Source organism: Mobula birostris, unplaced genomic scaffold, assembly GCF_030028105.1.
Source record: "Mobula birostris isolate sMobBir1 unplaced genomic scaffold, sMobBir1.hap1 scaffold_388, whole genome shotgun sequence".
NCBI lineage: Eukaryota > Metazoa > Chordata > Chondrichthyes > Myliobatiformes > Myliobatidae > Mobula > Mobula birostris.
The window spans coordinates 116359-139177 of NW_027276964.1; the positions used below are offsets into that span (position 1 = coordinate 116359).

The window sequence follows — 22819 nt, forward strand, 5'->3', positions numbered from 1 at the left end:
GAGATCTGAAATGATAGGAGGAGACAGGAGGGGGAGGGACAGAGCCAAGAGCTGAATGTCCCTGGGCCTCCTGTCCCATGATCCTCTCGTATCCCTTTTGCCTATCACCTGTCCAGCTCTTGGCTCCATCCCTCCCCCTCCTGTCTTCTCCTATCATTTTGGATCTCCCTCTCCCCCTCCAACTTTCAAATCCCTTACTCACTCTTCCTTCAGTTAGTCCTGACGAAGGGTCTCGGCCTGAAACGTTGACTGCACCTCTTCCTAGAGATACTGCCTGGCCTGCTGCGTTCACCAGCAACTTTGATGTGTGTTGCTTGTTAAATCAGTGCAATGGATTAGTTCAAGGTAAAACAATAACAGTGCAGAAGGAAGTAGGCAACAGGTACAAGACCAGAACCAGCTATTTTCTATCCGATTGTTATAAGGCAGATAGTCCTGTAACAGTGGGGTGGAAGCTGCCCTTCAACCTGGTGAGTGTGATTCCAGATTTCTGTACCTTCTGCCTGAAGGAGGAGGGGGAGAAGAGAGAATGTCTGAGATGTGTCGGGTCTTTGATTCTGCTGGCTGTTTTACCGAGGCAGTGAGGAGCGTAGATAGAGTCCATGGAGGGGAGGCTGGTTTCGGTGATGTGCTGATCTGGGTCCACAACTCTCTGCAGTTTCTCGTGGTCTCGGACAGAGCCGTAACAAGCCGTGATAGTTCGGGATAGGATGGTTTCTATGGTGCATCAGTAAACACCAGTGAGGGTTGATGGGGGAGTTGCTGAATTTCTATAGCCCTCAGAAGGGCTTATATCAACGCTCTGTGACTCTCAATGGGGCAAATGGGAACCGTTGGGGGGGTGGGGGGTTCCTCCTCACCGGCGCCAAGCATTGCAACTCTTTACACTTGGGATCTTGCTGTGCCTCCCCAGCTGGAGCTGTCCCTGAGCGACACCAAGAAGCAACTTCAGGACGAGATGCTGCGGCGTGTGGAGATAGAGAACCGGGCACAGACCCTGCAGGAGGAGCTCGAGTTCCAAAGGAACCTCTACGACGAGGTGGGCCCACCGGGTGACCGACCCCATCCCTTCACCCCCACCCCCCAGCCCTCCGCCTCCCTAAGCAGGACTCTCCTCATTCCCCAGACCTCACGCTCTTTCTCATCCATTCAACCCCCCACCCCTCAACACGATCACACACCCCTCTGTGACGTCACTCTCCACTCCCCCAACTTCTGGTAAACTTTCTTCTCCCCTCCCACCTTACAACAAGAATTCATCTCCACCCCCTCTCTGCCCCCCACCCTGCTGCTTCCTCCACTTTCCTCTCTCCCTCCACCCTCCCCCTTCCCTGTCTCCTCCAACTCCTCCCCCTGTCCTTTGTCCCTACCCACACCAAACTCCACTTCACCCCACTCCTCCTACACCAAGTCCCTCCTCTCCCTAACCCTCCCCAATTCTCCCAAACTTATCCCCTCCCCATTCCTCACCCCTCGTTACCCCCATCGCCTGATCTCAGGATTGAGAGCAAGCCCAGACTCCCATGACTGTGTTCCCCCCTCCTCTCACCCACTCCCCTCTAGTCACTCCTGGCCGTATCCCTGCCTCCTTTCCAAAGTCTCTGACCCTCCACTCCCCTTTGTGCCCCCCTCGCAGGAAATCCGGGAGACCAAACGCCGACACGAGTCACGGCTGGTGGAGATCGACTCGGGCAGGCAGCGGGAGTACGAGAGCAAGCTGGCCGAGGCCCTCAATGACCTACGCAACCAACACGAAGAGCAGGTCCGCCTCTACAAGGAGGATCTGGAGAAGACCTACAACTCCAAGGTAACTGGCTCCCCCCCTCCCATTGGTCAGGGCCACCAGGGGGCAAGGGGCAGATGTTACACTTGAGAGAGATTGAGAGGGAGCAAGTTCGAGGGAGGTTAACATGGGGGCGAGTGTAAATTTAAAGATTAAGGCCAGAGGTGCAAGTTCAAAGGACAAGGTAAGAGGGGCAAATTCTGTTGGGATGAAGGTGAAAGGAAACAAATTTGATGGAGATTTAGGTGAGCAGGATAAACTCTATGGAGATTAAAGTGAGAGGAGGCAAATTTAAAGATTAAGGTCAGGGGAAAGTTCAAAGTTTAAAGTGGAGGGGTGTTTGAAGGGCAACATGGGAAGCCAAGTACCAAAAAGATTAAAATGGGCGGTTAAGATGGAAGGCAAATTCAAAGGACAAAATTGGAGGGGGCAAGTTTGAAGGAGATTGTGAGGGGAATAAATTTGATATTACAGTGAGGGGGGTAAAATTGAAGGGGATTAAGGTGAGAGGGGGTAAATTTGAAGATTAAGGTGTGGGGTAAATTTGAGGGAGATTACAGTGAGGGGGTAAATTCAAAGGGTATTAAGGTGAGGGGGTAAATTTGAAGGGGATTAAGGTGAGGGGGTAACTTTGAAGAGGATAAGGTGAGAGGGGGTAAATTTGAGGGAGAGTATAGTGAGAGGGAGTAAATTTGAAGGAGATTAAGGTGAGGGGGTAAATTTGCAGGGGATTAAGGTGAGAGGGAAATTTGAAGGGGATTACGGTGAGGGGATAAACTTGAAGGAGATTAAGATGAGAAGGGGTAAATTTGAAGGAGATTAAAGTGAGGAGGTAAAATTGAAGTGGATTGAGGTGATGGGGGTAAATTTGCATGAGATCACGGTGAGGAGGTTAAATTTGAAGGGGATTACGGTGAGGGGGGGTAAATTTGAAGGAATTTAAAGTGAGGGGGGGTAAATTTGGAGGAGATTAAGGTGAGGGGGTAAATTTGAAGGGATTGAGGTGAAGGAGTAAATTTGAAGAAGATTAAGGTGAGAGGGGGTAAATTTGAAGGAGATTAAAGTGAGGGGGTAAAATTGAAGTGGATTGAGGTGATGGGGGTAAATTTGCATGAGATCACGGTGAGGAGGTTAAATTTGAAGGGGATTACGGTGAGGGGGGTAAATTTGAAGGAATTTAAAGTGAGAGGGGGTAAATTTGAAGGAGATTAAGATGAGAAGGGGTAAATTTGAAGGAGATTAAGGTGAGAGGGGGTAAATTTGAAGGGGGTGGGGGGGAAATTTGAAGGGAATTATGGTGAGGGGATAAATTTGAAGGGAGTAGATGAGGGGGCTGAGAATGCAGCCTTGTGGAGCACCAGCGTTTAGAACCAAAGGGGGTAACTTCACTTGCCCTATCGTTGAAATGTTCCCACAGACTGTGGATTCACTTTCAAGGACCTTCCATCTCATGTTCTCAATATCTATTGATTATTTATTATTATTTCTTGCTTTTTGTATGTGTGCAGCTTGTTGTCTTTGTTCACACTGGTTGAACGCCCAAGTCGGTGTGGTCTTCTATTGATTCCGTCATTGCTATCATTCTATGATGGATTTATTGAGTATGCCTGCAGGAAAATGAATCTTAGGGTGACCGAGATGTACTTTGAAAATGAATTTACTTTGAAGTTAGCATGTTCACTCCCAGGAACCTGACCCTCCCAGCCTCAGCACGGTGGATGTAAACAGGAGTCTCTTCTCCGTCCCCTTGTCTAAAGTCAATGGCCATCCCGTTAGTTCTGCAGAGACTGAGGGAAGGCTTGGTGAGGTAAATCTCTGTCTCCCTCGGGTACTCCAAGCCCGGCTCACCGGACATTATCGTCCTCTGTTGCAGCTAGAGAATGCCAAGTTCTCGGCCGAGCGGAACAGCAACCTGATCGGAGCGGCCCACGAAGAGCTGACCTCCACCCGCCTCAGGCTGGACAACCTGACCACCCAGATGAAACAGCTACAGAGCGAGGTAAGGGGGCCCTGCCTCGAAGGGAGGGAGGGAGCGAGCGATAGGCGCCCTTGCAGTGTGCATGGGGGTGGACAGGCATTATCATGAACCAATCGAGAATCGTGGATCGGGGGCGATGAGGAGCCCATCCAGTCGCGAGACCGCAGATGTCACCAGCCTCTTGGCGGTCAGGCAGGAGATGCCAAGGGAGGAGAGGAGTCAGTTTTCCGGGTCTGAGATTGGGAATGGGGAAGTGGGATTAAAGAAAGGAATGTCACAGAGAAAGGTCAGCAGTGGAAGGGGTGGGTGGAATGAAAGGAAATATCTGTGGTAGGAAAGGACAAGGTTGTGAGTTGGTAAGACAGATTTGGCCTCTTGGTCTGTGGGTCAGGGTGGGTCACCCAGATGTGTCGGAAGTCTTGTCCACTTGTCTGTATTTAAATTAGAGATGCACAGATTCACACAACACTCCAAATGGTCCACACTGAACTACGTTCCCATCGACGCCAATCCCATTTGTCCATGCATGGCCACTATCCCTCTAAACCTTTCCTATCCCTGTCCCTGTCCGTATCCCTGTAAACCTTTCCTATCCATGTACCTGTCCATATCCCTCTAAACCTTTCCTATCCGTGTACCTGTCCGTATCCCTCTAAACCTTTCCTATCCGTGTACCTGCCCATATCCCTCTAAACCTTTCCTATCCCTGTCCTTGTCCGTATCCCTCTAAACCTTTCCTATCCGTGTACCTGTCCACATCCCTCTAAACCTTTCCTATCCGTGTACCCGTCCGTATCCCTCTAATCCTTTCCTATCCGTGTACCCGTCCATATCCCTCTAAACCTTTCCTATCCGTGTACCCGTCCGTATCCCTCTAAACCTTTCCTATCCGTGTACCCGTCCGTATCCCTCTAAACCTTTCCTATCCGTGTACCTGTCCGTATCCCTCTAAACCTTTCCTATCTGTGTACCCGTCCGTATCCCTCTAAACCTTTCCTATCCGTGTACCCATCCGTATCCCTCTAAACCTTTCCTATCCGTGTACCTGTCCGTATCCCTCTAAACCTTCCCTATCCGTGTACCCGTCCGTATCCCTCCAAACCTTTCCTATCCGTGTACCTGTCCGTATCCCTCTAAACCTTCCCTATCCGTGTACCCGTCCGTACCCCTCTAAACCTTTCCTATCCGTGTACCTGTCCATATCCCTCTAAACCTTTCCTATCCGTGTCCCTAAGTGTCTTTTCAATGTTGTTACTGTACCTGTCTCATATAACTTTTGTCTGGCAGTTTGTTCTATATACTGACCAGCAAAAAGGTTGCTCCTTAGATTGGGGGGAGCAGGTTGGTGTGGACTGTCAGGAGGAAGGGGATGTTGGGTGGTGTATCATGGTTTTGAGGAGGCTGGTACCCATGCCTACGCACGCTTCGGGCTGCATTTGAGTGGATTTTGGTGGCTGGAGCGTCTGTGATGCAGGGCTCTGCGTACGGCTGAGCTGCCGTCTGCAGCTCACTGGGTGACTTGGCCCTGATCACTGCGACCCCTCCCTTTGCAAGTGTGCGCCAAGGGACGGGGAGATGAATGGAGGTGTTTTGAGTTGTGGGTGTAGAGGGGGGAGACCTGGAGAAGCTCATGGTTAACAGAAATGGCGAAGGGGGAGGGGTGGGGCTCCACACAGTGACAGGTTCGTTAGGAGCTCTGAAAGCAGACCTGTGTAGGGAGTGGCCTGGCAAGAGGAGGTGGAGGGCCTTCTGGGTGCCTATGGCGACGGTGGTGCTCTGCTGTTTCTGAGGCTGACCTCCGGCCTGTGCCCACCTTGTTTGAACTGTGCCTTGTTGTCATTGCTGACCTGCCGCTGACTTGTGAACTACTGCCATTATTGACCTGATGTGACCTGTTGCTATAGCTGAGCTGTGACCTATCAATTGACTGACCTTTGACCTGTCATGGCTGACCTGTGACCTATCAATTGACTGACCCTTGACCTGTGGCAGCTGGCAGCCAAGGAAGCGAAGATTCAGGACCTGGAAGCAGCCCTGCAACGGGAGCGCGACACCAGCCGTCGGTTGTTGAACGAGAAGGATCGGGAGATGGCCGACATGCAGCGTCGCATGCAGATCCAGCTCGACGAGTACCAGGAGCTGCTCGACGTTAAGCTGGCACTGGACATGGAGATCAACGCCTACCGCAAGATGCTGGAGGGGGAGGAGGAGAGGTAGGGTGACCCTGTGACCCTTCCCCTTGGCCATGACCCCTACCCATTGCAATCCCCCACTCAGGTGCAACTATATCCTCCGCCGACTTCATTACCAATCCCATTACCCCACTGTCGAAGCCTCCCCTCACCCGCGACCCCCATAAGCCCCACATCACCCTCGGACCCTTGACCTTCAGGAACCCAGGACCCAGTAACTCTATTGTCTTCCCCCTTTGCCCCCAGGCTGAGGCTATCGCCCAGCCCTCCGCCGCAGGTGGCGGTGTCGCGGACCAGCACCAGCCGCTCGGTCCACACCTCGCAGACCGCCCAGGCCAAGAAGCGGCGTCTGGAGGAGCTGGAGGACGAAGGGTCGAGCAGCAGCATTACCCAGCATGCCACAGCTCGCGGCCGCGTGCTGGTGGACTCCATCGACCCTGATGGCCGCTTCGTCCGACTGAAGAACAAGACTGATGAGGTGAGACCACAGGGCGTCTCCCCCTCCACCTTCCAACCTATCCTCAATACCCTCCGCTGCACTCCCAACCTATCCTCAATAACCTTCCTCCACCTTCCAACCTATCCTCAATACCCTCTTCCTCACTCACCCTCTCCCACTCCCTGCCCTGCCCCTCCCACAACCCCCACACTCTCTAACTCCACTCGACCCACTCTGTTCCCCCTTTGTAACCCACACTCCATTCCCCCTCCCTCCTGCTCTCTGCTGCCCTTCCCTCCCGTCTCACCTTCTCCGAGCCCCATCCCCCCCCCGCTCTACATCGTCACACTACCCTTCTCTTTCTCCCCTTGCCCTACCTCCCCCTTCCCGCCCTGAGCCTCTAGCCCCTCACACCCACCTGCTTGTGTATCTCCCCCCCCCCATTCTCTTTTCTCTCTCCCCCTCCTGCCCCCTGACCTGGAATCCCCTGTGTCTGTGTGAGCCTCACTATCCTTTTGTCATACCTCTAGCCCCTCTCACACCCACCTACTTGTGTATCTCCCCCTCCCACTCTTCCCACTCTCTCCCCAACTTCCGTCTGCCTACCCACTCTCTCCCATTCTCTTCCCCTCCCCCCCCACCACTATCCCCCTGACTCGGACCCCCTGTGTCTGTGTGAGCCTCACTATCCTCTTGTCACACCTCCCCCAGGACCAGCCCATGGGCAACTGGCAGTTGAAGAGGCAGATCAATGGCCGGGCCACCATCTCGTACAAGTTCCCTCCCAAGTTTGTTCTTCTGGCTGGACAGTCTGTCACGGTGAGTGTCCTGTCAATTCCGTACCTCCTCCCTCTTGCAGCCCCCGGGTCTCCCCGCTCTCATTCCTCCCTCGGGCTGTCTGTGTGGGACCTGGGGACCCAGAACCCCCGATCAAGATGTGGGGGGGGGGGTGGCAGGGATGAACAGGGGCTCGCGTTGTTGCTTTTGTGTCATCCTGCTGAGTATCGTGGGCACGCTATGCTGGCGCCAGTACGTTTGGCAACACTTGCGGGCGGATCCCGGCGCTCTCTCGCAGACGACGCACTTCACCAGCACCAGATTCCGCAGATGCTGGAAGTGCGTCACAACACACACACACAACGCTGAGGGAGCTCAGCAGGTCAGGCAGCCTCCATGGGAATGAATACCTAGTCGACGTTTTGGGCCGAGACCCTTCATCAGCACTGGAAAGCAGAGCTTTTCCCCTCTTTCTTTCCAGTGCTGATGAAGGGTCTCGGGCTGGAATATGGTGACGGTTGATTCATTTCCACAGATGCTGCCTTGGCCTGCCGAGCTACCCCAGTGTCTTGTGTGTGTTGTGACGCATTTGACTACATGTTTTAGACTATAAGACAAGGGAGCAGAAGCCGGCCATTCGGCCCATCGAGTCTGCGCCGCCATTTTATCATGAGCTGATCCATTCTCCCATTTAGTTCTACTCCCCTGCCTTCTCACCATAACCTTTGATGCCCTGGCTACTCAGATACCTATCAATCTCTGCCTTAAATACACCCAATGACTTGGCCTCCACTGCTGCCCGTGGCAACAAATTCCATAGATTCACCACCCTCTGACTAAAAAAATTTCTTCGCATTTCTGTTCTGAATGGGCGCCCTTCAATCCTTAAGTCATGCCCTCTCATACTAGACTCCCCCATCGTGGGAAACAATTTTGCCACATCCACTCTGTCCATGCCTATCAACATTTGAAATGTTTCTATGAGGTCTCCCCTCATTCTTCTAAACTCCAAGGAATACGGTCCAAGAGCGGACAAACGTTCCTCATATGTTAACCCTCTCATTCCCGGAATCATTCTAGTGAATCTTTTCTGTACCCTCTCCAACGTCAACACATCCTTTCTTAAATAAGGAGACCAAAACTGCCCACAGTACTCCAAGTGAGGTCTCACCAGCGCCTTATAGAGCCTCAACATAACATCCCTGCTCCTATACTCTATTCCTCTAGAAATGAATGCCAACATTGCATTCGCCTTCTTCCCCACCGACTCAACCTGGGGGTTAACCTTAAGGGAATCCTGTACGAGGACTCCCAAGTCCCATTGCATCTCAGAACTTTGAATTCTTTCCCCATTTAAATAACAGTCTCCCCATTTATTTCTTCTGCCAAAGTGCATAACCATACACTTTCCAACTTTGATGCACAGATGATAAACTTGCATCTTAAACCTTGGGTGTTGTTCTTAACCAATGCTGGGCGGTACAATTCATGATAAGTCAAGTTTATTGTCAAGTACGGTAAGGTAGAGGTATCATGAAAAACAGCCAAACACTCAGAGTGTAACTCAGTAGGAGAGTCCGAGTTCGAAGGGCACAGCCTCAGGGAAAAGGGACGTCCCTTTAGAACTGAGAAGAGGAGGGATTTCTTCAGGCAGAGGGTAATGAATCTGTGGAGTTCGTTGCCGCAGGAGACCAAATCACTGGGTGCACTTAAGGCAGAAATTGATAGGTCCTTCATTGGTTTGGGGGGGTGGGGGGTTAAAGGTTACTGGGAGAATGGGGCTTAAGGCAAAATCAGCTGTGATTGAATGACAGAGCAGAGTCGATGGGCTGAATGGCCGCAATAACGAGAGTCCTTATAGTTTTCACATTAGACAGAAAGTTATACCGTACAGTTTTATGAAACGGTGCAAAAGCAGAGAGAAAACAAAGACACAAGTCCACAGCGTGTATTGGGTGGTCTGACGGGTTTCATTGCTGAGGTAATGATCGGGGTTGTGCCGGTTGGTTCAAGAAACAAGTGGTTGAAGGGAAGTCGCTGTTCTTGAACCTGGTGGTGTGGGACTTGTGGCTTCTAAAGATTCAAAGATTAATTTTATTATCGAAGTATGTATGCAGAATACGACTCTGAGATTTGTCTTTTCTATAGCCACAAGGTACAGAAAATCATATAGGTAGGTGAGAGAAAGACATTAATACCCCCCCCCACACGAAAAGAAAAAGAAACAAAAACTAGCAAACCCCAAACACCTCCAACCCCTCCCTTGCAAAAAAAAAACTAACAGATCACCCAAACCCTCAGGCTGCCAATTGATAACAAGAAAGAATAGGCGAGGCATGGTAAAAGCATAGAACTGAAAGTGGCCGATATGAACTACAGTCCAATCCATAAATCTCAGAATCTCGATAACCTCTCTGAGAGCTTCAGGACCCAGCGGCCCCTCTGAGAACTACCCTCTCTCCTCCGCATTTTCCTCGAAGTTTCAATCTTCCTCTTCCTCCTGCCTGATGCTAGCATGAGAAGGCGGCATGGCCCGGATGATGGGAATCTTTGATGAAAGAATCCTGCTCTCCTCCACCCTCCCCTCCTTCCACGCTGGCATAGCCCACCTCGGTGCCCAGGGAAGGCTGCACTCTGGGAGGAGAGTTGCTGTGGGGTTGGACAAAGGCGGCACTCAATCACTGAATGTGTTCGAGGCTTTCAGACTGCGTCAGAAGGAACCCTAAAGCTTCAGGGCGCAGGCTAATGGTGTTAGTTTATTAGTCACAGATACAGGTGCCTAGTGGGGGAATCTAGGACCAGAGGGCACAGCCTTGGAATACAAAGGTATCCCTTTAGAAGGGAGGAATTTCTTTACCCTGAGGGCGGTGAATCTGTGGCCAACTTTCTCACTCCCAAATAAGAGACAAAAGTAGCAGTCAAATACAGGACACTTGTGTTTACCCTGAGAAAGACTACCATGACCATGAAGCCTTGCGTGGGCACCTGTGTGCGCATGTGTGGCATACACATACGTGATGTGCGTATGCGTGTACGTGCCGATTTTTTTCTACAAATCGATTTTGGCTTAATCTTCCCGATTCTGTTAGTGAAACTACACTGTACATACATTATTTCTACTTTATATAGGCTGTGTATTTATCATATTCCTGCATTTACTATATGTTCGTGTTATTTTAGGTTTTATGTGTTATTTGGTATGATTTGGTAGGTTATATTTTGGGTCTGGGAACGCTCAAAAATTTTTCCCATATAAATTAATGGTAATTGCTTCTTCGCTTTACACCATTTCGGCTTACGAACTGTTTCATGGGAACGCTGTACCTTAGCGGGGAAATACGGGACAAGGGCAATCCCGTATGGGACAAACCAATTTAGCCCAATATACGGAATGTCCCAGCCAATACAGGACAACTGGCAACCCTAACTGCCACAGACATTTGTGGAGGCCAGGCCAGTCATTGAGTAGGCTTAAAGTGGAGGTTGATGTGTTCTTGATTGGACATGGTGTCAAAGGTTACGGGGAGAATGGGGTGGAGAGGGATAATAAATCAGCCATGATCGAATGGCAGCGCAGGCTCGAAGGGCTGAGTGGTTGAATTGTGTTCCTGTGTCTTATGATCTTGGATACTGTCTGCATTAGAGGGTATGAACTCTGACTTTCAGAGTCTGGAAATCACATTACAGCTATGTAAAACCGGTCAGGCCACTCTCGGAGCATCGTGTGCAGGTCTGGTTGCTCCCTTAAAGGAGGGGCGTAGAGGCCTAGGAGAGGTTCACCAGGAGGCTGCCTGGATTCAAGGTGTGAGCTATAAGGAGAGAGTGGACAAACCCCGGCTGTTTTCTCAGGAGCAGCGGAGACTGAGAGGAGGCCAAATAGAAATTTAGTTTAGAGCCATCCATGAGCAGATGGAATGTTCCTCCCAGGGTAGAAGTGTCAAGTACCGGAGGGTAAAGCTCTAGTGTGAGAAGAGGAAAGTCTAAAGGAGAAGTGCGAGTTCAGTTTTGTTACAGTGTTGGAGCCTGGAATGGGGTGGCGATGGAGATGCAGATACGATAGAGGATCTGAGACTCGTGAATGTGCAGGCAGAAGGAATTAGTGTAATTTGTCATTGTTTGACACGATAGTGAACTGTATTGTTCTCTGTTTATGGTTATCTGATCCTACCCTCTCATTTCCCTTGCCTTCCCCTCAGATCTGGGCGGCAGATGCCGGTGCTGCCCACAGCCCTCCGACTGACATGGTGTGGAAGACTCAGCGGACTTGGGGCACAGGGGAAAATATCAAGACCATCCTGATCAACAGCAGCAATGAGGTGAGACATCACTGCCCCTCACCCTAACCCAACCCTACCTCCCCCTCACCCTAACCCAACCCTACCCTACTTCCCCCTCACCCTAACCCAACCCTACCTCCCCCTCACCCTAACCCAACCCTACCTCCCCTCCTCACCCTAACCCAACCCTACCTCCCCCTCACCCTAACCCAACCCTACCTCCCCCTCACCCTAACCCAACCCTACCCTACTTCCCCCTCACCCTAACCCAACCCTACCTCCCTCTCATCCTAACCCAACCCTACCTCCCCCTCACCCTAACCCAACCCTACCTCCCCCTCACCCTAACCAAACCCAACCAAACCACCCCTCCTCACCCTAACCCAACCCTACCTCCCCTCCTCACCCTAACCCAACCCTACCTCCCCCTCACCCTAACCCAACCCTACCTCCCCCTCACCCTAACCAAACCCAACCAAACCACCCCTCCTCACCCTAACCCAACCCTACCTCCCCTCCTCACCCTAACCCAACCCTACCCTACTTCCCCCTCACCCTAACCCAACCCTACCTCCCCCTCACCCTAACCCAACCCAACCAAACCACCCCTCCTCACCCTAACCCAACCCAACCACCCTTCCTCACCCTAACCCAACCCTACCTCCCCTTCTCACCCTAACCCAGCCCTACCTCCCCTTCTCACCCTAACCCAGTCCTATCTCCCCCTCACCCTAACCCAACCCTACCTCCCCTCCTCACCCTAACCCAACCCTACCTCCCCTCCTCACCCTAACCCAACCCTACCTCCCCTCCTCACCCTAACCCAACCCTACTTCCCCTCCTCAGCCTAACCAAACCCTAACTCCCCCTCATCCTAACTCAACCCTACCTCCCCTCCCAGTGACCCCAGACCAAGGGAAGGCCATGCCTCTCCCACCGTGATCCATCCAGCGCCCATCTGAAGCAACACACACAAGATGCTGGAGGAACTCAGCAGGCCAGGTAGCACCTATAGAAAAGAGCTAACAGTCGATGTTTTGGGCCGAGACCTTTCAGATGAAGACTCTCAGTTCAAAACGTCGACCAACACCCAAAATGCCGACTGTTTACTCTTTTCCATAGATGTAGCCGGCCTGCTGAGTTCCTCCAGCATTTCATGTGTGGTTTTAGATTGCCAGCATTTGCAGATTTTCTTGTGTTAGTGATACACCGTCCACCTCAACAGCTTCTTCCAATGGTTGTAGGATTACTGCTTCCCTCCCGAACCCTCCCCACCTCCCACCAAATACCTCCATCCCTCCACTCCAACCCTCCAAAACTCCCCACAGGGAGATGGCAACCCTGTCCGAGTATTCCTTGTCAACAGGCCCTTCAGCACAGCCAGTCTGTTTACTGTCCCAGACAGTGGGGGAGGGGGATGTCCCAGACGGTGGGGGTGGGGGGTGTTCCAGACGGTGGGGGAGGGGTGTTCCATGGAGCGAGGTGTGTGTCGGCAGGAGGGAGAGAGTGAGGTGTGGGTGTGTGGTTGGCCGGTTCTGGGCACTGACCGATTGTTCTTACCCTGTCCCACCAGGAGATGGCAATGCGTAAGGTGACCCGCTCGGTGGTGATTAATGACGATGATGAGGACTTCGATGGGGAGCTGCGCCGACGTGATGTGCACCAGGTATAGGCAGTGAAGCCACCGAGGAGCCAGCGGCGAGTGGATCAGTTCCCCTCGTCCCTCACCTCCCTCCTCCCTCGCCTCCCCCTTCACCCTCCTCCCTCCCCTCGCCCATTTTTCCTATCCACTCCCACGCTGGTGAGGGAACGAGGAGGTTTCTGTGCCACACCATGGACAGGTGCCCTCCGTTGCTGATGAACCCCAGGTCTTGCCCTGTGCTGATGCCATCCTAGTGATAATGCCACACCCACACCCCATCCCTCTCCCACAGGCTCTGTGTGGGTGGGCCAACCTGCAGCTCCAGCACGCAGCCGACTGGCCGAGCGGCCTGAGGATTTGATTGGATGCTAGTGATTTAACCCCGCGTGGTGTGGCATTTGGGAGGGGTGCCTCCGCGCTTCCCTGCCCTCTGACTGTTCTCTGCCTGTATGGGAAAGGGTGGCTCGTTCCTGTGGAGGAGGTGGGGGTCAATGGGTGGAAGACGGGCTTGTGGGAGGGGGTTTGAGTGTTGGGGGAATCTCCTCACCTTCTAACCCCTGTTTCTCTCCCTACCTCCTCGGACTTCCGGTACCTGAGTGAGATTTGGCCCTTCCCCGTCCTCCCTGTCCACTGCATCCAGTGGAAGGCACTCAGTGAGACTTCTGTTCCGGGGAAGGGACCCTCCCCCACGACACAGAACCCCTCATCTCTGCCTGCTTCCCAGATTTGGAGCACACACCCCACTCCTGCTTGTTTCAGCACCCTCCCCTCACCCCAACCCATCCCCTACCCTGCCCAACATGGTCCTCTGATCAGCCCCATGTCCACGCTCCTCTCTCTATCTGCTCAGTTCCCTGCCCTCTGTCAACAGCATCTCCTCCCCCGGCCTGAGGCAACTGGGTTTCTATCTCCCTCCCACCCACCCAACCTTGAGAGCAGGACCACCTCAGGCTTGAGTGGTGGGGGTTCCTCACCCATTCATCAAGCCTTCACCTAGTTCCATTGTCCTGAACCATCCCACGTCCCTTTAATTTTCTCCCCCACCACTCCCCTCCATGCAAAAACTCCACTTGAACATTCCTGAAACTCCTGCGGGGGGGGGGAAGAATTCCAAAGATTCCACACCCTCAGGATGAAGTTGTTCCTCCTGATCTGCGCCCTGAGTGGTCTACTCTTCATTCCAGGGACCCCCCCCATGTTGCACACCCCCTCCCCACCAGCTAATGATGTCACCTTCTCTCCCCCTACGCTCCATCAGAATTAACTACCTTGCCAAAAGGATCCTCCGGACAGACCCGCAGGGACTGGTCTGAGATCTCCAGACAGTAAACAGTCACTCGGTCGGAATTTGAAACGTAAAGGACTCCAGGCACGAATTCACACAGTTTGACCGGTTCGATGACTCTCCTAGCCACAACTGATCTTTGACTTCCCAGTCCACTGATTGATCAAACCCCCCCAAACCTGGCCTCACTTTGGGACCCCCTCTGGCCCTCTTACTGAATAGAATGATGGCCTGAGGGTTAGGAAGAGGGTTTACCCTGTCCAAGTGGCCAATCCCTCCCTGGACGACGAGGGATGCCAACAGAACATCCCTCTGTTCTGTAAACCCCAGCCTGCGAACGTCAGGGTCCCTCCTCCCTGCATACTTCTTTCCCCATGGCATAGGGAGAAGGAGTTGTGCAATCATTCCCAGCTGGAGGTCTAACCACCAGTCTCCGAAACTCCCCCAGGTCTCCTCTCGAAAATCTGTGGGCCTCCCAACCTGGTCGGCCGCTGAGCACCGCTGGGAGCTGCCCAACTGCCCATGCTCAGGACAGAGGGGAAGAAATCCCAAATCCTAAACAAACCCAGCCAGGGAGAAGGCTGGGAATTCTGCCCTGATACAGGATACTAGCTGATCTGTGCCACACAGGTTATTCTGCCATTCGCCTTGAGAATTTTTTTTCTCTCTGTCCAAAACATTTCAGGCAACCCTTTCCCTCCCCAACACTTCAGCCTTGGCCAAGGGTTGGTGATCCCAGTCTGAAAGAACTGTTCCTTGAAAAATGCCTCCCCTGGCTGTCGGCAGTGATGCTGAGATCGATAGAACGGTTTCGGATTTGACTATAGACAGTCCCCTCCATCGTTACAGACCTGTCCTCATTGTCATTACAGACTCTTCCTAACCTGTATCTCTACATTACACACCTCCGTGCATTACAGACCCTTCCTAACCTGTATCCCTACGTTACACACTTCCGTCCATTACAGATCCTTCCTAACCTGTATCCCTATGTTACACACTTCTGTCCATTACAGATCCTTCCTAACCTGTATCCCTATGTTACACACCTCCGTCCATTACAGATCCTTCCTAACCTGTATCCCTACGTTACACACCTCCGTCCATTACAGATCCTTCCTAACCTGTATCCCTACGTTACACACTTCCGTCCATTACAGACCCTTCCTAACCTGTATCCCTACGTTACACACTTCCGTCCATTACAGATCCTTCCTAACCTGTATCCCTATGTTACACACTTCTGTCCATTACAGATCCTTCCTAACCTGTATCCCTATGTTACACACCTCCGTCCATTACAGATCCTTCCTAACCTGTATCCCTACGTTACACACCTCCGTCCATTACAGATCCTTCCTAACCTGTATCCCTACGTTACACACTTCCGTCCATTACAGACCCTTCCTAACCTGTATCCCTATGTTACACACTTCTGTCCATTACAGATCCTTCCTAACCTGTATCCCTATGTTACACACCTCCGTCCATTACAGATCCTTCCTAACCTGTATCCCTACGTTACACACCTCCGTCCATTACAGACCCTTCCTAACCTGTATCCCTACGTTACTCACTTTCGTCCATTACAGATCCTTCCTAACCTATATCCCTACATTACACACCTCTGTCCATTACAGACCCTTCCTAACATGTATTCCTATGTTACACACCTCCATCCATCGCAGACCCTTCCTAACCTGTATCTTCATATTACATACCCCCTCCAGCTATTACAGATCCTTCCTAATTAGTATCCCTGTATTGCAAACCTCTCCATCCATTATAGACCCTTCCTAACAAGTATGTATCTTATTACTGACTCCTCCACCATTACAGACCTTTACTAACCATTATAAGTCATTACAGACCTTCCTAGGAATTAATCTTTGTTATTACAACTCTCCCTCTATCACAAGACCTTTGCTAGCCATCAGTATCCATTATTACATGCTCTCTCTAAGCATCAGTCCTCTGCCTGCTTGACATAATGCTGATATCGCAGCCCCCTGCTCTTCAGTGTTTCAGTTATTACAGACCCTCCCTTGCCACCAATATGCCTTATTATTACACGCTTCCTTAGCGGGGAATATCTCTATTACATGCCCAAACTTCAACCTGCCAGCTTGGATGGACCCCCCCTCCCCCACAACTCTCCAGACCTCCCGCCCAATGCGTCTTTGCAACGTCCTCACCAAGGGCCAACTCCCTGGAAAGGTTTGTACGGACCGTAAGCTCCACTCAGCTCAGGTCTCTCTCTGTCACGCTGTCATTCAGCTATCTGCCATCTCACTCCTCTGTATTTCCAAGATCGTTCTCAGGAACGAGGCGTCAGGATTTCATGGTGCGTTAGGGATGTCATCATAGCTGAAAATGTAACCCTTGGTTTATAAGTTGTCGATAATCCGATTGGATTCAAATTAAATTAGATTCACTGCGAAGTTCTGTATCCAAAGCTGTTTTGTTTAAATAAAAAATAATCTTGAAAGATTACAGCTGTCTCCTTCGATTTCTTTAATGACTTCCTGATTTAAAGAGACTGATTTAGTTTCCTGCTGGATATTAAAATAAATTCTGATTTAATTAGTTAAATTGATTAGTCTGGTATTGAGCTACTCAAACCAGTTGTTTCTTGAGGGGTTAAAAATTAGGAGCAGCTGTTCCCAGATGTGAAGGGAGGGAGATAATGTCACAGAGAGGGGTCTTGTCTAGACCTGATCCGGGATGCATGGCCTAGCAATCGGGCTAGAGCAGGGGGCAGAGAGAGCGATGAGGTTAGCGCAGGGTGAGAGGGCAGTGGCCAGCCAAATAGTTATTTAGTGACGATGTGTCTGTTTAAGTTTTGATAACAGGGTTTGGCCCCTAGCCTTTCTCCAGAGCGCCATGAAATTCTAGCCATCTCCACCCTTTCCCCACCACTCACCTAAGACCATCCTGTCCCCCTCTCCCCCCCTCTCCCCCTGAACCTTCTTTTGGCTCTGTCTGGGCTCTCACGTTTGGACCAGAAGGTGGGTCGGCTGGATCTCCTCGGGGTGTCTGACCCCTCCCACACCGCCGTCAACCCCCCCAACTCCTGGCTGTGGATCCATGGGGTGCCCAGGCCACACAGAGGGGTTGGTGGTGGCCCAGGATTGGTTGCACTTTCATTCCCACCCCTAAAATTCATGTCAACTCCCCTCCTCCACCTCCTGTTATCCCAAATCTGAGTTCCCCCCTTCAAGGTGGTTTTCAACTTGTACACCGAGGTCCCTCTGTCCCTCAGTACTCCCTACCGTTCACAGTGTGTCCTACCCTTGTACACCGAGGTCCCTCTGTCCCTCAGTACTCCCTACCGTTCACAGTGTGTGTCCTACCCTTGTACACCGAGGTCCCTCTGTCCCTCAGTACTCCCTACCGTTCACAGTGTGTGTCCTACCCTTGTACACCGAGGTCCCTCTGTCCCTCAGTACTCCCTACCATTCACAGTGTGTCCTACCCTTGTACACCGAGGTCCCTCTGTCCCTCGGTACTCTCTACCGTTCACAGTGTGTGTCCTACCCTCATTAGATTCCCACAGTGCATCACGTCACACTTACCAGGATAAAACTGCATCTGCCACAGCTCTGCCCAACTTACCATCTGCCAGTGAAAAGAAAGTTATTTCTGTCGCCTCCAAATCTTGTGTCATCTGCAAGCTTACTCATAAGACATAGGACCACAATTGGGCCATTCAGCCCATCGAGTTTGCTCTGCCATTCCATTATGGCTGATTCATTGTCCCTATCAACCCCTTTCCTCATGCCTTTTCCTCGTAATCTTTGATGTCCTTACTAATCAAGAGCCTATCAGCCTCTGCTTTAAACTCTCCCAATGACTTGGTTCCCACAGAGGTCTGTGGCAATTCCTCTTACAGTCACGTCAATGCTTTTAGTATCAGACAGGAATATCTACTGTCAATTTCCCTCCACGGATGCTGCCTGACCTCTGAGCTTCTTCAAGCATCCGGATTCCACCATCTGCAGTCTTTGGCGTCTTCCTCTGTACCTTGCCCGTGTGTGTGTCTCCAAGAGCCTGTTAACTGCAGTGACTGTAGATCCATCACCTCTTCTGGCAGCACTTTCCAGATATCACCCACTCTCTGTGTGAAACACCAGCCCCTCAGATCCCCTTTCAAACTGCTCCCTCTCCTGTAAACCTGTACTGTCTTGTTTCTGAACCTTTCCCACCCATGGGGTAAAATATTTTACTATCTCTGCCTCTCTTAATCCTATACACTTCCATCAGGTTCCCCCTCTGCTGCAGGGAAAACAAGCCCAGCCGGTCCACTGCAGTCCAGTGACCGAGGCCTGAACCCTTCCTCCCCCCGCCCGAAGCAGGAGCTTTTCTTTTCAACGGGCAGACTGAAGGGAGGCTATTTTAAAATGGCAGTGATGGGTTGGAGGGAAAGGAAGAGAGGAGTCTTTGTAACAGATAACCATTCCAGTTACAGGGGTGCTGGCTGTTCCAGGAGAAGGACATTTGGCCCGTTGTCCCAGTAGGGCAATAGCAGCAGACCGCACTGCTCCACCCTCCTTATAGGCTGTTGTCACACAAGACCCCTTTCCAAACTCCAGCCCGCCATCCCCCCCCCAGACTGTGATTCTCAGACTTCTGCTGTGTTAAGGATCCTTTCTTTAAGGGTTTGTCCTTGTATCCTTTCCAGGAACAGGTCCTTTGGCCCACCCATTTACACCTATCCCTATTTCAGTCTCCCCACATTCCCCAGGTTCTATCCCTCACCACAAAACAGGGGGAATTTAAACCATCAACCCTGTATGTCGTTGGGACGTGGAGGGAACCAAAGATCGCAGGGAAAACCCACCCAGTCACTGAGAGAATGGGCAAATTCCACACAGACCGACACAGCGTGGTCAGTCTATGGAACGAGCTGCCAGAGGAAGTGGTTCAGACAGGTACATCAACTATATTTAAAAAACAGTTGGACAGGTCCACGGATAGGAAAGGTTTAGAGGGATATGGACAGGCACACGGATAGGAAAGGTTTAGAGGGATATGGGCAGGTACACGGATAGGAAAGGTTTAGAGGGATATGGGCAGGTACACGGATAGGAAAGGTTTAGAGGGATATGGACAGGTACACGGATAGGAAAGGTTTAGAGGGATATGGACAGGGACACGGATAGGAAAGGTTTAGAGGGATATGGACAGGTACACAGACAGGAAAGGTTTAGAGGGATATGGATGGGTATACGGATAGGAAAGGTTTAGAGGGATATGGACAGGTACACAGACAGGAAAGGTTTAGAGGGATATGGATGGGTATACGGATAGGAAAGGTTTAGAGGGATATGGACAGGTACACAGATAGGAGAGGTTTAGAGGGGTATGGGACAAACCTGGGCAAATGGGACTGGCTTAGATGGGAATCGTGGTCGACATGGAGCAGTCAGGGTGAATGGCCTGTTTCAATGTTGATATACCTAAGCCCACGCATCCCGAGACCGAGAGAGAGTGTCCTCTGGGGCTGGTGGATACTGCAAGGGTTGGCATGTGTCACAGGAAGTCTTGTTCTAATTTCTAATCTGTGTAAATATCCTGATAATTAAACCTTTAATTGGTGTGGGGTCAGTGGGTTAATCAGTTACTGTAAAGTTGTCCTCAGGTATGTCAATGAGGGGCAAACAGGTTACGGGGGGCACTAGCGGGGCCTGGGATCAGCCATGTGTCGGCTCTGGAGACCAGACCCAGCAAGGAGGAGCCCCTTTCAGCCTCTAGGCTCTACCACCTGGTAACCCACCTATTGAACCCGTCTAATCAAAGGACCATTTACAATGACTAGTTAACCTATGGACTGTGGGAAGGAACTGGAGCACCCAGGGAAAACCCATGTGCTCAGGGGAAGGATGTATGTAATTCTCACAGAGGGCACCGGAATTGACCTCTGAACTCCGCCCCGTTGCGCTCATCGCTGTGTTCCCATCATGATCAGTTCTTGGAAATCGGTCCTGACAGTAGGGCTCGTGGAAGGACTGCGAGGGATACGTCAGGAGGAGAGGATTCCAGATGATCTGGGGGGTGCTCCCTGGAGTTTGAAACGTTCAGTCTGAGGTTGGAGCTCGGACGGGGAGAGGACGAGGATGAAATCCCTGGTCTGGGTATCAGGAGCAAGGTTTGAAAGACTAGTACAGCACAGGAGCATGTCCTTCAGCCCACAATATCCGTGCCAAGTTAAACTAATCACCTGCCTGCATATGGTTCATATCTCTCCATTCATGTGTCTACTTCAAAGCCTCTGTGGCACCTGCCTTCACCACCATCCATGGCAATGCATTCCAGGTACCTAGCACTCTCGGTGTGGGAGAACGTGCCCCACATATCTCCTGTAAACTTTCCCCTCTGCACTGTAACAAGGATTACCCCTCAGTAATGATGATCACAGTTGGACACAGAGCAAATCTGTATTTAGTGACAAGTTCCTTATTGTCTGAATTAACAGCACATGAATGTACACAACCGAATGCCCAAGTGTACATCTACTAAGTTTCCCTGATCCTGCATGAACAGTCAGAGAATAGAAAAGCAGAAGCAGTCTAATCTCTGATGTGCAGTCCTCCACACCTGTGACGGATGGTCTTCAGAGAGTCGTCACTGCTTTGCCTTTGAAGATCTGGACTTTTAAACACCTCCTATCAGTTCAAATGTTCCATTTCAATCTCATTGGCTCTAGGTTATTCTTATTCAATCTTCTTGGCTCTAGTCCAAGCCAGCATCCATTTATTGCCCCCCTCCACCAGTGACAACTGGTAATTTATGGCTCTCTGTTCTAAATCAGTTACCAAACCAGTAACGAGCTGGAATCACTCGGGGCAGACACAGACCCCACCACTCACTAACCTGCATGTTATATCCAGCCGAAGAACACCTGACAAATAACTTCTTATTGGGAAATGACCTCTAGTCCAACTGATTACATTCTTTCAGCCAAGCAAAACCGGTTCACAAAATGGAGGATACAGAGCAGCTTCAAAAAATGGCTTCGACCGTTCCTTTGACCTTATGGCAAGAACAAAGACAATTGGTCTGTCTGCTTCTGCTGTCCCTGAACAATTTGAATTCACTGATTTGTAGACTGTAGTTCTTTCTGGCCAGCTGCACTCTCTAATACTGGACTTTTCTCAATCAGGAGAAAGATTCTGGCAGCTTATAATTTTTGACCCTCTATCAGGGTCTCCCCTTAGCCTCTGTCACTCCAAGGAAGACGATCTAACTCTGTCCAAACTCACCTTATAGCAGCACGTGTTCTCTAATCCAGGCAGCGTCCTGGCGAACCTCTTCTGCACCCTCTCTAAAAGTATCCGCAAACTTTCTGCAATGGAGCAACCAGAACTGAATGCAGATGTGGCCTAACCAGACTTTTATAAAGTTGTAATGTAACTTTGTTACTCTTGAACTCAGTGCCTTGACTAATAAATGCCATGCACCTTCTTCACCCTGTCACCCTGTGCAGCCACTTTCAGAGAGCTGGGTGGGCTTGGACTCGAAGATACCTCTATCTATCGACACTGTTAAGAGTCCTGCCATGAACAGTCTACTGTCCTTTACACTGGAACACCTCATACTTAGCTGGGTGAAGCTCCATCTGTCACTTTGCTGACTGTATCTGTTACTGATCTGTTTCCCACTGGGTCATAGAGCAACTTTCAACTCGTGCAGAGAATTAGTGGGTGGGTGGGGGGGGGGACTTTGAATGTCTCTGTGGGCAGTGCCTTGGGACTGACACACTGGTGGATGGGGGGCCGGTAAGGTGACAGGAACTGGACACAGGTCAGTTAAGGCTTTAGTGGACAGGAGGATGGAAAAGGATCAAAGCCCTACTCCCTTGGAAAAGACGCAAGATATGGGGCAGAATCAGGCTGTTTGTCCCATCCAGTCTGCTTCCTGGCTGATATTTTTATCAGCCCCCGTTCTCCATATCACCTTTAGCATCCTCACCAATCAAGAGCCTTTCAATGTCTACCCAACGTCCTGGCCTGTATGGCAACTATTTCCTCAGAAACATCCTGAGCGATGTTGTGTCCCAGAGGGAAGATGAGCTACGTTGGTGTTGGGAGATGTTGGCGGGCGGAGGGGGGGCAAATCTTTGGAGGTAGCGTCTGAGGACTGTAACACCAAACTGGCTGCGACCTCTCTCACACCGCAAGGGCAGAACTAATCCATTATTCCCTTTTAAAACTGAAAGAATCCACTGACGACGGTGTCTGGTGCTGCCTCTCTCCGTCCACCCGTTGGCACATAGTTGGGTGGACTTTATCCCAGGTTCTCTGGGGGTGGGTTCTGGCTCCTCAGAGCTGCCAAGCTGATCACCTGGGGGGAAGGGCTAGCATGGACTCAGTGGGCTCAATGGTCTCTGACCATGAACTGCAATTGCAGGCTGCGAGCAGCGGTGGCGCGTGTGGTGGAGGAGCGT

At 51.2% G+C, this 22819-nt stretch overlaps 1 protein-coding gene across 2 annotated transcripts in view; it reads left to right on the forward strand.

The window, feature by feature from the left end:
* lmna (lamin A) overlaps positions 1 to 22819 on the forward strand; it is an 81021-nt gene that overhangs the window by 41100 nt on the left and 17102 nt on the right. For both annotated transcript variants that reach the window (XM_072250519.1, XM_072250520.1), the window contains exons 4-11: positions 914 to 1039; positions 1637 to 1807; positions 3657 to 3782; positions 5754 to 5974; positions 6200 to 6431; positions 7104 to 7211; positions 11366 to 11485; positions 13020 to 13112. In XM_072250519.1, the coding sequence (XP_072106620.1) occupies positions 914 to 1039; positions 1637 to 1807; positions 3657 to 3782; positions 5754 to 5974; positions 6200 to 6431; positions 7104 to 7211; positions 11366 to 11485; positions 13020 to 13112 (1197 nt within the window). The remainder of the gene's footprint in view (positions 1 to 913; positions 1040 to 1636; positions 1808 to 3656; positions 3783 to 5753; positions 5975 to 6199; positions 6432 to 7103; positions 7212 to 11365; positions 11486 to 13019; positions 13113 to 22819) is intronic.